The 14,243-nt window shown below is 40.9% G+C and overlaps 1 protein-coding gene across 3 annotated transcripts in view; it reads right to left on the reverse strand.

The window, feature by feature from the left end:
- The window catches only part of CACNA2D3 (calcium voltage-gated channel auxiliary subunit alpha2delta 3), a 734,213-nt gene that overhangs the window by 429,995 nt on the left and 289,975 nt on the right, over positions 1-14,243 (reverse strand). For all 3 annotated transcript variants that reach the window (XM_054035781.1, XM_054035782.1, XM_054035783.1), the window contains exon 5: positions 8,200-8,362. In XM_054035781.1, coding sequence (XP_053891756.1) covers positions 8,200-8,362 — 163 coding nt within the window. The remainder of the gene's footprint in view (positions 1-8,199; positions 8,363-14,243) is intronic.

Raw genomic sequence — 14,243 nt, forward strand, 5'->3', positions numbered from 1 at the left:
GGCTGCCAGGAAAGCAAATTCTGTTGCCCAGCTGTGTGTGATGTGTCACCATACCAGCAGGCACTCAATAGAAAAGGCAAAATGCGACATTGTACCTAAATCACATGTGCTGTCTGCTATGAATTGCTTGATTCACTGTGAAAGAGTCTCCCTTTTGTTCTCAGGAATGTATCATCTTAAATTTTACTCTCCCTTTTTATCCCCCCCGCAGGTGCAAATGTTTCTATGATCCCCCTATCATCATCTCCATCCCTGAGGTTATTGCAGATTAGAAGGCAAAAAAACCGCACTCATGATGACATGTTTTCTGAGCTCATGCAGTCCTCCCACACTGATAGGGCACAGCGTAATGCATGAAAGCAATCAGTGGCAGAGTCCAGGAAAGCTTCAAGTGAGTGCAATGAGAAGAGGCCGGATGCGATGCTGAGGCTAATGGGGAAGCAAACGGACATGCTCAGGTGTCTGGTGGAGCTGCAGGAAAGCCAACAAGAGCACAGACCACTACTGTATCCACTGTATAACTGCCTGCCCTCCTCCCCAAGTTCCATATCCTCCTCACCCAGATGCCTAAGAACACGGGAGGGAGGCTCCGGGCACCCAGCCACTCCACTCCAGAGGATGGCCCAAGCAACAGAAGGCTTTCATTCAAACAGTTTTGATTTGTAGTGTGGCTACAATAAGCAATATGTCCTTGTCCTTCCCTCCTCCGCCACCCCACGCCACCCCACTCTGGCTACCTTGTCAGGTATCTCACTTTTTTTTAATTAATATAGAAAGAATGCATGATTTCAAAACAATAGTGATTTTATTTCCTTTGCCAGCTGTGATCGAAGGAGGGAGGGTGGTTGACTTACAGGGAATTAAAATCAACAAAGGGGGTGGGTTTGCATCAAGGAGAAACACAAACAACTCTCACATGGTAGCCTGGCCAGTCATGAAACTGGTTTTCAAAGCCTCTCTGATGCGCAGCACGCCTAGCTATGCTCTTCTAATCGCCCTGGTGTCTGGCTGCTCAAAATCGGCCACTAGGCGATCTACCTCAACCTCCCACCCCACCGTAAACATCTCCCCCTTATTCTCACAGATATTATGGAGCACACAGCAAGCAGCAATAACAATGGGAATATTGGTTTCACTGAGGTCTAACCTAGTCAGCAAACAGCGCCAGTGAGCTTTTAAACGTCCAAAGGCACATTCTACCACTATTCTGCACTTGCTCAGCCTATAGTTGAACTGCTCCTTACTATTGTCCAGGCTGCCTCTGTATGGCTTCATGAGCCATTGGAGCAAGGGGTTGGCAGCATCTCCAAGGATAACTATGGGCATTTCAACATTCCCCACAGTAATTTTCTGGTCTGGAAAGTAAGTCCTTTCTTGCAGCTGTTCAAACAGCCCGGCATCCCTAAAGATGTGAGCGTCATGCACCTTTCCCGGCCATCCCATGTTGATGTTGGTGAAACATCCCTTGTGATCCACCAGTGCTTGCAGCACCATTGAGAAGTATCCCTTGCGGTTTATGTACTGGCTGGCAAGGTGGTCCACTGCCAAGATAGGGATATCCATTCCGTCTATTGCCCCACCACAGTTAGGGAACTCCATTGCAGCAAAGCCATTGACAAAGCCACATTTCCCAGAGTCACTACCCTTGATAGCAGAATGTCAGTGATTGTATTGGCTACTTGAATCACAGCAGTCCCCACAGTAGATTTGCCCACTCCAAACTGATCCCCAACTGACCGGTACCAGTCAGGTGTTGCAAGCTTCCACAGGTCTATTGCCACTCTCTTCTCAACTGTCAGAGCAGCTCTCATCTTGGTATTCCTGCACTTCAGGGCAGGGGAAAGCAACTCACAGAGTTCCAGGAAAGTGGCTTTACGCATGTGAAAGTTTCGTAGCCACTGGGAATCATGCCATACCTGCAACACTATGCGGTCCCACCAGTCTGTGCTTGTTTGCCGAGCCCAGAATCGGTGTTCCACTGTATCAACCAGCCCCGCTGCCACCATGATGTCCCAACTGCCACATCCAGTGCTTTCAGGAACGTCTGTATCCATGTCCTCCTCACAATCATCCTCGTGCTGCCATCTCTTAGCCAAGTTCTGCACATATTGCAGTATAATGCGCAAGGTGTTTACAATGCTCACAACAGCAGCGGTGAGCTGAGCGGGCTCCATACTTGCCATGCTATGGCGTCTGCATGGGTAACCCAGGAAAAAAGGCGCGAAATGATTGTCTGCAGTTGCTTCCATGGAGGGAGGGAGGGAGGGAGGGAGGGAAGACTGACAACATGTTCCCAAAACCACCTGCGACAATGTTTTTGCCCCATCAGGCACTGGGAGTTTAACCCAGAATTCCAATGGGCAGCAGAGACTGCAGGAACTGTGGGATAGCTGCCCACAGTGCACTGCTCCGTCAGTCGATGCTAGCCATGGTACTGAGGACGCGTTCCACCGACTTAATGCGCTTAGTGGGGACATACACAATCGACCGTATAAAATCGATTTCTAAAGATCAACTTCTATAAAATGGACCTAATTTCATAGTGCAGATATACCCTAAGTCTGTAACTTTAGGCATAGGCGCCGCCTCCATGGGTGCTCTGGGGCTGGAGCACCCACGGGGAAAATTTGGTGGATGCTCTGCATGCACCAGGAGCTCCCCACCCTGCTCCCCCGCCGCAACTCACTTCCGCCTCCACTCCACCTCCACCTCCTCCCCTGAGAGTGCCGCCGGGTCCTATTTCTCCCCTCTCCCTCCCAGCACTTGCACTGCGAAACAATTGTTTCGCGCGGCAAGCCTGGGACGGAGGAGAGGGAATGCAGCACGCTTGGGGGAGGAGGCAGGGCAGGGGTGGCAATTTGGGGAGGGGTCCAATAGGGGCAGGGAGGGGTGGAGTTAGGGCGGGGACTTTGGGGCAGAGGTGGAGTCAGGGCAGGGGAAGGGCCAGGGGCGCGAGCATCCACCGGTGCAGAAAAAAGTTGGCGCCTGTGACTTTAGTTTCAGCCAGTAAGCCAGCTGCCCTCTCTTCTCGTGCCACATCAGCCACTGGTGGGTGAAAGGTGTAACTGCAGTATGCCCCTCCTGTGGCTTCCCTTCGACTCCCTATCAGAATAAATTATTCTGTGGGGGCGGGGGAGGGAATTTGTGGAGGACATTAATTCTGCACTTGCGCACTGACACAGCAGGAGTAAACAGTGTGGTAGGAGTCTAGAGGCACATACATGGATCCATGAACCCTGCTTCACAGCTTTGGCTGGCAGCTGGGTCAGGTGACCAAGTTCCATGATAACCTGGAGACAGCACTTCCTTTAAGAGGGAGCCCGTTCAAATAAAGTAGAGAAAACCAGGGTCAGGGTCAGGGTCAGGACCTAGCAGAGGCACTCCTCACCAATTAAGCAGAAAGTTTGGAGGGAGACACTACAGGGAGCAGGAATAGAAGCCTCAGTTGGGAGAAGCTTTAGCAAAGTCCAGACATCAGTACTGTGGTTTGGGAAGAAACTGTAAAGTCTGCGGGAAAGATTTCTATCTGAGTTGACACTGAACTGTTGTTAATAAACTAGACTCAAAGACGGTGGTGTCCTGGATCCATGCAAGTCTTTGTGCATTCTTCAGGAAACTGGGTTGGGGAAACTGAGGTAGCAGACACATGACCAGATGGAAACGCCAACCTCATTACAGTGTATTTAATTTTTTATACAACAAACTGTTCATGCTTTAAAAATGTCTTTGTGATGATTTGCTTCCCTGTTTGGACCATGGCTAAAAATTACAGTGAATGCCATAAAGTGCATTTTTATAGTGAAGTCATTGTTTATACTGAACATATTTACTTAAAGCAGAGATTTAGTAAAGCCAGATTGTATTCTGAATGCTGCAGTGATCTGAAACCATTTGGGTCTGTCATTTTATTTCACCATAAAAGCACTATTATCTCTGTTCACTATCAGTCTGTTCAACTGTAGGAATGAGTTCGCTCTCATTTGCCCCGCAGTAAAGCTGAACAATGCCATTTAACTCAACAAGTCACACAGGTGTATACGTGGTATGAGAACATGATCAGGCCCATAATATCTTAAATGACAACCTTGGGACTCAAACTACTGTCTGCTGTCTCCCACAACTGGACATCAGACTCCTGCTGCTGAAACTAGTTTCTGAGAGATGTTACAGAGGTTGGTCCATATATTTGGCCTCTGGTAAATTTGTTTTGTACCACTACAGTAGCACAAATGGGCCTTGAAGCAATAATTAAGTAGCAGCTGAGGATCCCCCAGTTAGCTACCTGCTTCCCACCAACTGGCAAAGCAGGAGTACTGGGGAGGATGCAGGGCCAGAGCACAATGCACTCCAACAATCCTGGCCAGGAGAGCTGCTCCATGGGAGTCACTATCAGCTCATGCAAGTTACAGTAACCCTGAAGCTGCTCTAACTGACCGTTTGGTTCCGGGAAGTCTTCAAGGATGGGGGAAGGAGAGATTGAGGGTGGAAAGGTGTCAAAAAGCCACCTATGCACCATTTCCCAAGGTGGCTTAGCACTGCTCTGACACACCTAAGTATCTGACTATTAGTGTTTCTAAAATACACAAGGGATGAGTCTGATCTCACACTGGTTTTACGTAATTTATTCATTGTTTAAAATGGCACCTTATCTTGAGTCTTACGAAATCGTCTATCAATTCTTATATAATGACAGTTCAACTTCTATGCTTTTTAAACTGCTTGAAAAAGCAAAACATTATTGTAATCAGATACTTTCCAGCACCATTTCCTCAAACTTTTGCATTTTAAATAACCTCAGTACACCTGCAAGTGTTCCCAAACATTTAACTTTGCACTCAGAAACAGAACACGGGTCTCTTGGTGAACCAGCTGAGCGCTGGAAGAGTGTTGTGTGTTTTAACATATAAATAAGCACACTAACATCCCACTTTGCTTCAGAACTCCTTCAGTTATATTCATTATAGGAATTCAGAAACATCTGTCTGTTCACTACAGCCCCATACTTGTACTGGCTTCACATTCTAAAGATCAATAGCTTTGCATTACAGTGGTGAAGATTCATATCTTGTTAATTAATGTACTCTGTTTGGTAAGCCTAGTACACAGGAGACACAGGGAAAGAGAGATAGCTACCATCCAAGACCACACTTGGTAATGGCACACTAATAATCAGACCAACCCTCACACCAATACAAAATTTAGGATCAGAAAGTTATACCAGAAAGAGAATATAGTTATGCACAACTCCTATTATTTAGTAAGTGATTCCCCTGTTGCATATTTAAATGTACCTTTACAGTATGGATAGGTGCTCTTCACTCAGTCAAACAGCTTGTATATAAACTTACTTACATATATTTCCATGCTGGGCTGGATTGTCTGTTTTTTTTAAAGCTGGTTGGGTGTTTTTCCTTAACCATTTTGCATATTAGCTTTTAGATTGTGAGCTCCTCACGAATGTAATGTGTCTTACCTATGGTCTGTGAAGTGCTGTATAAATGAAGACTGCTATATATGAGCAGTCTGTAATATCTGAATAAGTGATAAGTTCTGCTGTGCTTATCGGCCTTCTGCCACTTGTGCCCACCCAACCAGACACTGATGGGAGCACTGCCCAATATCTCTGATGGTATCTAGGAATTCACAATCTGTACTAATATCAGTGGTATTCAGTATTGGCAACTCTTCTGGTTTTATCACAAAACTCCTGATATTTGCTGTCTTGCTTTAAGTCCCAAGTCTGGGATTCATGGAATTACATGAAATCTCATTGTTTTCCAGCCCAAGTAAATTTCTAGCCCTCATGATTGCAGACAAAAGCTTGAAAATGTGAATTCTAAGGGTATGTCTATACTGCAGTTAGACGCCCGGGCTGGCCCGGCCAGCTGACTCAGGCTTCCGGGGCTCGGGCTATGGGACTGTTTAATTGTGGTGTAGACATTCAGGCTCAGGCTGGAGCCCAGGCTCTAGGGCCCTGCAAGGTGGGAGGGTCCCAGAGCTTAGACTGCACACAAGCCCGAACGTCTACACCACAATTAAACAGCCCCTTGGCCCGAGCTCTATTGTAGTGTAGAAATACCATTTAGGCACAAACAACAGAGGTCAAATATTTTAAAACGTCCCCAAAATTTATTATTTTTAAAAGTCTTATGATTTTTAAGCCAATCTCATTATTATTGGGGCTTGACTCATGATTTCAAATACTCTGGTTGGCAATACTGTGTGGTTTTGCCAATCCCCTATGAATCCAACAAAATGAGACATAAGACACAGCCAACCAAAGGACATTCTCTGTTATGCAGGTGCTTTGCTGGCAATCCATAACTATCCAGGGCCTATGCCTTAAGTCAATGGTTTGATTAAGCTATCGAGCACCATACCACTGTAATGGATAAACACGAGTATGGTGCGCCAAAAAGCCTAAGTATATGGATCACCTCTCTTTGCTGCGGGAATGTCAACGTGAACATCCAAGCTAGGTCTGTGTGTCTGTTTTAGGAAAATATCAGCAATAATCCAGATTTCAGCAGTTGGAAAAAATTTGAAAGATAAAAATGTTTCTGCAGCTGTACAAAGTGATTATTTTGGCTGGTTTGAATTAGGCAAAGTGGAGACAGGAATCATCATCATGGAGTTCCCTCATATATCTCTATAGGCAGATCCTGTATGAGTGGCCAAAACATGAGTTGACAGCCCAGTTGACTTAGACTTGAATGTGTAGTTCATTAGAGTCTGAAAAGTAGTTCTGTACAGAAAAGTACTGCATAATATTGAATAGGAAGAAGGTTCTCACATTTTAATAAAATCCCCATCACCTCAATTGCTCAGCCACTTAACTTCTCCCTACAAATATGACTAATTTAGCATTTCTAAATCCCTTTGCAACCATCACAATAATATTTCCTTTTTGATTTTCTTTTAATGAGGATTCAATATGAATATAGAAAGTCTGGAATGAGCTCATTTAGAGATAGGCACAATTAGAAAAATATTAGCACTTTTTAAAAGTGCAACAGAAATTACTTGATAGTTTTCAAAGCTTTTTCTAAATCTCTTTAAAATATTCCACTTCAATCATCTCACAAACCTTTAAATATTCTCTGTAAAGCTTTGTTATTTTGTGATCCGAAATTTAAACATTTCTCTACAATTTCTGAGTTCTCAGGCTTCTCTGTAGTATGAATCACATCTTAGAAGAAAGGTTGCCTCATGAATCACTTCTCCTCTCAGTCCAAATTGTTTGGACTATCTCCCTTTTCATTTGCGATTACACAACATCCCTGCGTCAATTACCGCAATTGCTGACATGGAATTGTAGCATTTGGAAAGTATTGAATACATTTTTAGCTATCTTTTAACACAGTTTAAATGAGAAGCCAGCATCACGTGACCAGGCAGCTCTCCCTGGATCACTGACAACGGCTCCAAAGACCACAGTTTGTAAACTTGTATGCTATAACTTAATACATTTCATAATTGGATTGGCCCAAAAAATTAAATTGATTGTTGCTCTATAATTGCAATAAGCAGACATAGAGACTGAATTCTGATGACTGGACAACAAGAAATTCCAAAGGGAAAATGAAAACGAGCTGTTATGAGTTAGTTCGTGCTCCCTATATTCAGGCTCAAACCACTTGGAGTTTGTTAGATCAGACATTTGTTAGGCATATACATTATGCACTACATGTCAAGTATACCACTCAGTATCAAGTGTGATAACTTATTAAAATTAACTTGCTGTACATGTCACCTAAGAGACAGCAGCAGCTGTAGTTATAAACAGCTGAGAGTTTTCCTACCTGCTTGATGGTTTTACTCTCTGTCATGTTAAAAGGTGCATTTAGGCTCCTGGCAAATAGAGAGCCTAAGTAATGAATGACAGTTTAAGGCCTGTTCAACTGATCTGGAAACTATGGAAAACAATTTGCCCTACATAAGTTTTCCTCTGATACAATATGTGCTGCAAAATACATATGCAAAGTGTTGACTATTTTAGGTCACCATACATGTTGTCATAGAAGAAAAGAAATAATGCCGTAAGAATTACAGCTCTGAAGATAACCTCATCTGAAGATTGAGAGAAACTAATCTTAACAAAATACAGAATTAGTATATAAAATATAGTCATTTATTAACAACATGTTGCCGCACATCTTTAACTCGTGGAATGCTGAGAGAAAGAAGATATTAGCTAACCTTTGTTGTACATATTGGTTGGTACTTGGACGTCACTCAGGCTGATGTTCACAGGCAAATTATTGAAGTGGTCATTTGGCACTAGAATGAATTCCTTCCCCAGTTCCAAAAAGTTTCCTTCTTCATCTCGTTCATTTATGAGAACAGCATTAAAGTATTCATACTGCAACAGAAATTCACATTCAGTTATTACACCCTCTGAACAATTTTCTTACGTTTTAATCCATTCATCCACCTATGTAATATTTATTAGCATATGTTTTTTGTCTAAAGCAGAAGAACATGATATAAAAAGCTACACATTTTTAGGAGCTAAAAGACTCATTTTAAGAAACTAGTACGTGTGCACTTCTTTCTGAAAACAATTTGATATCTGTGACTGCACATCCCTCTTAAAGCTAAATGGTAAGGGCAGTCCAACCCCACTGTACACAATAGAAGTACTATTTTAACACAAAGTTTTCTCAATCCAAACCATTTGTTGCACAATTATGTACTGGCAAAAGTCTCTCTTCTTAGCTTAATATTTTCCATTAATTCGAGAACTGCTATTAGTGATGAACTTATGGCTTGATGAGCTGAAAGTATTCTGACTTCACAAAGTATGTTAAAAGGAATTTGCTAAAACTGATGATAGCAGAATTTTATAGCATTTTTCTCCTAGGTTTTTATATTACTTCAACCATAATTTGGATTCACTGGCATCTCTTAAAGAAAAGGAGTTATCTATTTCATGCTGAACATCACAAATACATATTACAAAAGGTTTCATACAATCCAACTTCAACTTTGACAGTAATTTAAATCTAGATTTGACTTTTTTCTGGAGAAAGAAATCATCATCTGTATGTGTAAAGACTCCTAAATGGTATTTGGCTTCTTCTGGAAAGAGTATAGCAAGATAAGCAAAAGCAATTTAGATAAAAGTATTGATTGGGGGGTGCATGAGAGTGTGGGTGTCTACATGAGAGAGAAAAAAAGGAAGAGAGACTTAGCTCAAAAACAGGGATTCTAGCAAACTCTGGAGGCAACAAGCAGCAGTATATAACCCCTTTTTAATCTTTCAACCTTTGAAAACAATTTTTTTTTTCAAATGTTTACTAACTGTAAAAGATCAAAGCCCATGACGAAGCCCATGAAGTTGAATCCCAGTCATTCTTATAACTAAGTACATGATCATAAATAATAATAGGACAGGTAGAGACTAGACACATAATCCTGTGGAAATTAACTTTATAGGATTTCTTCTTTATATTTATTAGGGTAAAATATAGCTACTGAGCATAGAAATAGATAAATGATACACAATGGGTACCTGAAAGCTTTAAATGCTTTGAAAGATGTCATTTTTCAATTTTACGTGCAACTAGTTTTATTGAGCTAATGCAAACAACTAATACCTTGTAGTTCATGCATTTCCACTGAAACATTCATCAGCCTACAATCAACGTGCCTGAGGCAGAATCCTATACAGCACAGTCACTCTCTCAGCTGTTATTGTCCTGGCTATGCAGGAAGAAAGACAGAGTGCAAGAAATGCGGTTTAATTAGGCCACAACTTTATCTCATCTGGGAACGACCCAGCACTAAATCATATAGTGCAGGTCACCAGTCTTTCCTTAATCCTTTTCACCTATCTGAGAGGGCTGCCACTGGCTCTCCCCACTCACAACCTATTGCTGGGTCCCCAGCACCCACCCCTTGTATGAGGATTAAGGGAGCTGAGGAAAGGGGTTTTTCTCCCCACTGTACCAGACATTAGGAGCCTCAATCCATCTTTCCTCAGCTTCTTTAGGGGATGTCTCCCCTTAAGTCCACCTCAGACTCCAGTTAATTAGGGAACCAGTCCCCTGTTGAACAATTACCTGCCAAGTTCCAACATCATGAATTTTACAACCTATCTTACCCACTGTCTACGTGGGCTACTGAGAGGAAAGCGGAAACACACACCCCGCACAGGCCAATCCAGTGGTGAGGAAAAATTCCTTCCCAGCCTGGAAAAGGTGACTAGCATGATGCCAAACAGCAAGGCCAAAAACCTGGTCCCTTACTCTAATCTTGAGGGGGGAGCTATTCCGCAGGGTGCAGAACGCCACCCTGGACAAGGGGGAGGGCTTATAAAACCTCCTTAGGGAGTGGAAGTCCACAAGCTTATGTTGTGCCAATATGCCAAAGAGCCCGCACCTCAGGCCCACAAGGAGGCAGAGAAGGGATTAAACAAGGGAGGAGCACTCCTTAAAGTCACTGAAAGTTCTCTTTCCTTTGCTGGCCCACACACAGCACCTTTCCACCACTGAGGCTGCAGGAGACCAGTGGGCACATTAGTACTTTTTACATTACAGTACTAAATATTAACGCATCTAATCATATGATGGCAAGTTGTGCGTGCCTTGGATTTCACAGTCATTGACAATGGAACTTTTCTGCTTTTTTAAACAGATTTTCTTAAACATATAAATCAAAATTCAACCACAATATATTTAAATATTACAACTTTTAAGAGAAAGGTGCAATGCCTTCCTTCCCTGAATTTCTGCTCTTGCTAATTATGGTGCAATTCCATTGACTTCATTGATAAAACTAACAGCAGAATTTGGTTTATCCTGTTTACATACTAAGTTCTTGAAACAGAAACATATAAATGGTATGAAAACGGTCAAGTACACACAGTATGTGAAGAAATTGGTCAGATTGCAATTTGGCCAAGAAAAGCATGCGAGTCACGAACAAAAGCACACTGCTGGCATACTTTGCTTTCCTTCATCAATTTGGTTATTCCTTTCCCAAATGCATTAATCAGCAGACATCCTCCTTCACTATGTTCTGTTGAAAGGAAAAGTAATTTACAATTGTAAATGTTAAATTGCCAGGCTAGTTGGGTATTAAAATTTGTTAGTCTCGAAATAAAATACACTACTACTTTTGCAATTAAATGGTTTTTGTTTGTTTGATTAATTGACTTTTTAGGCCTGAGTCTATGGTTCATGTTTTACAATTGTGGAGATGTTTTTTGGAATAATCCGATTATGTAAACTATTTAAGTAAAACCAAATTGAAACATATGTTCATCCATCAATTATTCTAAAGGCATTAAAGTCCGTAACTAATAACAAAAAACATTAGATTTTATTAAAGTCTCCCCTAAACTTTTTTGTGTCATGTTGAATGAACAAAAATAATTTGTTTGTTTCTTAAAAATCACGCCACAGAGAACAAATATCAGGTAACCTGAAATGGTTAGCATTGAGGTTAGGAAGAGATTGGCATCTAGGCAGTAATGTATAGTGGTTTCTTCTGTGCACATTTGCTACTGCTTCCCAGGAAAATATTGCATGTGACAGCTAAAAGGTGGTAGGAGGAAAATTAAAAATAAAAATTGGATTAAAAATAGTAAGGTAAATCCATCTGGCACTCTGACACTAAATTTGAGATAATGCCCTAGGGAAAGGGAATAAACTCTTATTTGCTGACAACACAGATACTCTAGCTGCTAAGCTCTACGAGAAAATGACTTCAGTTTAATCTTGTCAACCTCTGATGTAACCTTAACACGGTGAGCTCCCACAGTGCACAATATGACACGCCAAAAACATATTAGCCTGGTAAACAGCAAAATGATTGTTTGGGTTAGGAGTACTGTGAGACTGATTGTGATATGACCAAACAGTGAGATTATTCTAACCTTGTGCGTAAAGAGACATGCACAGTGAGTGACAGACCAAAGCAAAATCATTACAAGGAAATCCATTCACATCATTTATTACAGAGATATTACTTAAGACCTGTACAAGAATATTAATATTCTTGTGCATTTGTGTCTGCTCTTGTGTAAACAAATTATATTTTACACATTCACTATTATACATCGCCACCACCTTTGCAATAGGCAGGTTTCTGAAAACTCTAACAATCATTTTTTATGCCCACTCACTCTATAATGAGCAAACACTTAGCACCGGAAAATCCACAGCAACTTGGGAGAACTAGAAATTTAAAGAGAAATCTCTGCTTTCCTTTTTTTTTTTTTAATATTTTCCTTGTTAAGAAAACCTTCCAAGCCATGAGCCAATGCAAACTGATTAGTAGAACAATCAGAGGAACAAGCAGCTGAACTACTTTACTTCAGCAAGAGTAGAGAAGGGCCAAAAGATCCTTCATGAGCCATGCACATTTATTATAAAATGAGTCCACTGAGTTTGGAGTGCATTTCAAAGAATAGTGTCACTAACAGTCCCAAAATCTTTAGGTTGGGTCTGTACACAGTGGGTGCAACAGTGGTAAAAAGGAACCTGTTATGTTTGGGTGGGTGGGGTGGCAAGCCACTAAAAACTGATTGCAGGTTAATTCAATATGCAGACACTGATTCTGACAGGAAAGTTTCAACTGTAATTTGCTTTGTTTTAAAGCCTGTTTAAAGACAAATGTTTGTGACAAATTTCTACCACAGTAGCTGATGTGTGTTGAATGATCTCTCTGGACAGCTGCCGTGACCAACCATAAACTGCCAGGAGACTGGATTCTTGCAAAGGGTATAGTAGAAAAACATCCTGGGAAAAATGCAAGGCTTGGGGGATGTTAAAGCCACCAGAAAAGGATTTTTTTTCCCTACCAGAGAGAAGGACTGACCCAAGACCATGGGGAAACTTTTGGTCTACAAGCCTCAATTTAGCAAGGTAATTAGACATGTGCCCTATTTAAGCATATGAGTAGTTCCATCGACTTCAGTAGGAACCTTGCTGAATCCAGACGCTAGTGAGTGAGTTAGACTATAAAAAAGTGCTCTAAGTGGTTTGCAGTACTATTAGCTCTCTACAAGAACTACTGCAAATGAATGCAATTATTTTGACATGAAGGCTATTCTTTTGACTGCTTACTTTTTTTCAGACTAAACAGAAAGCTTGTGATGCTTTAAGTGGTTTAGCATAAAAGTATTAGATAAATATTTTTGAAAACAATATTTACTTTTTGAAATATAAATATTTCCTTTTTATTTAAAAAGGAAAAATATTCTATTAAATTTTGACCCAGTTTTCACGTACATTCCAAGTACTCCTCTTTAAGTTGTAATAATAAACACAATTCGGTTGGCTGCTTTAAAATAAAATTGTGAAATCACATTATCGCAGAACAATATGAATGAAAGAAAGAATAACTTTGTTTCTTGTTAAATTAAAGTGACAGGTCTTCTGAAGGTACATCAAGTGGTTTTCCGAGTAAGTACAGGAAAAATACACACGCGGGTTATCAGGACTGTGAAAACCTAAATATAACATGTAGGGGGAAAAATTGCAGTAGTGATTCCAGTTAGTTACAGGAGACAGAGATGTATTAGTATTGCAAGTATGTAATTATTACCATCATTTTCATTACCATGTAGTTGTTGCATGACTGCAGAGACACTATAATATTGGGCATATAAAATTGTTTTACCAATATACTTGAAATGGAGTATGCATTATTCCTGAAGGATACCCTGTAAGCAGATTTCAGAGTATGTAGCCGTGTTAGTCTGTATCAGCAAAGACAATGAGGAGTCCTTGTGGCACTTTAGAGACTAACAAATTTATTTGGGCATAAGCTTTTGTGGGCTAAAACCCACTTCATCAGATGCATGGTGTGAAAAATACAGTAAGCAGTATATATACTGTTGAAAACACTGGTCTACAATTTTTGAGAAGTCGTCTGCTTCAGAGACAAAATGTGCTATTTATTATGTATTTTGATGTGCTGAATTCAAATATGACAATTAAAACAACTGATTGGCTACTGTTTCTAAGATATTTAAGTTTTTACATTTTATGTCTATGTATATTGTGTAGATAGTAGAGTTTTAATCATAAATTGTAAACCTAGGTCTTTTCATGTGTTTATGGTTGCTTTACATGATAATATTTCACTTGTCCTGTTTATGTTAAACTTTAAAAATCAGCAAAAGGGTTATATAAATAAAATGTATTATGAAACAAAAGGCAAAAAACTATTATGTACATAGTTTAGTCCTATTCAGTGTCTACTTGGCGCTTCTTGGCTTGTCTCTTGTATTC

This window comes from Malaclemys terrapin, chromosome 7, assembly GCF_027887155.1.
Source record: "Malaclemys terrapin pileata isolate rMalTer1 chromosome 7, rMalTer1.hap1, whole genome shotgun sequence".
Lineage (NCBI taxonomy): Eukaryota > Metazoa > Chordata > Testudines > Emydidae > Malaclemys > Malaclemys terrapin.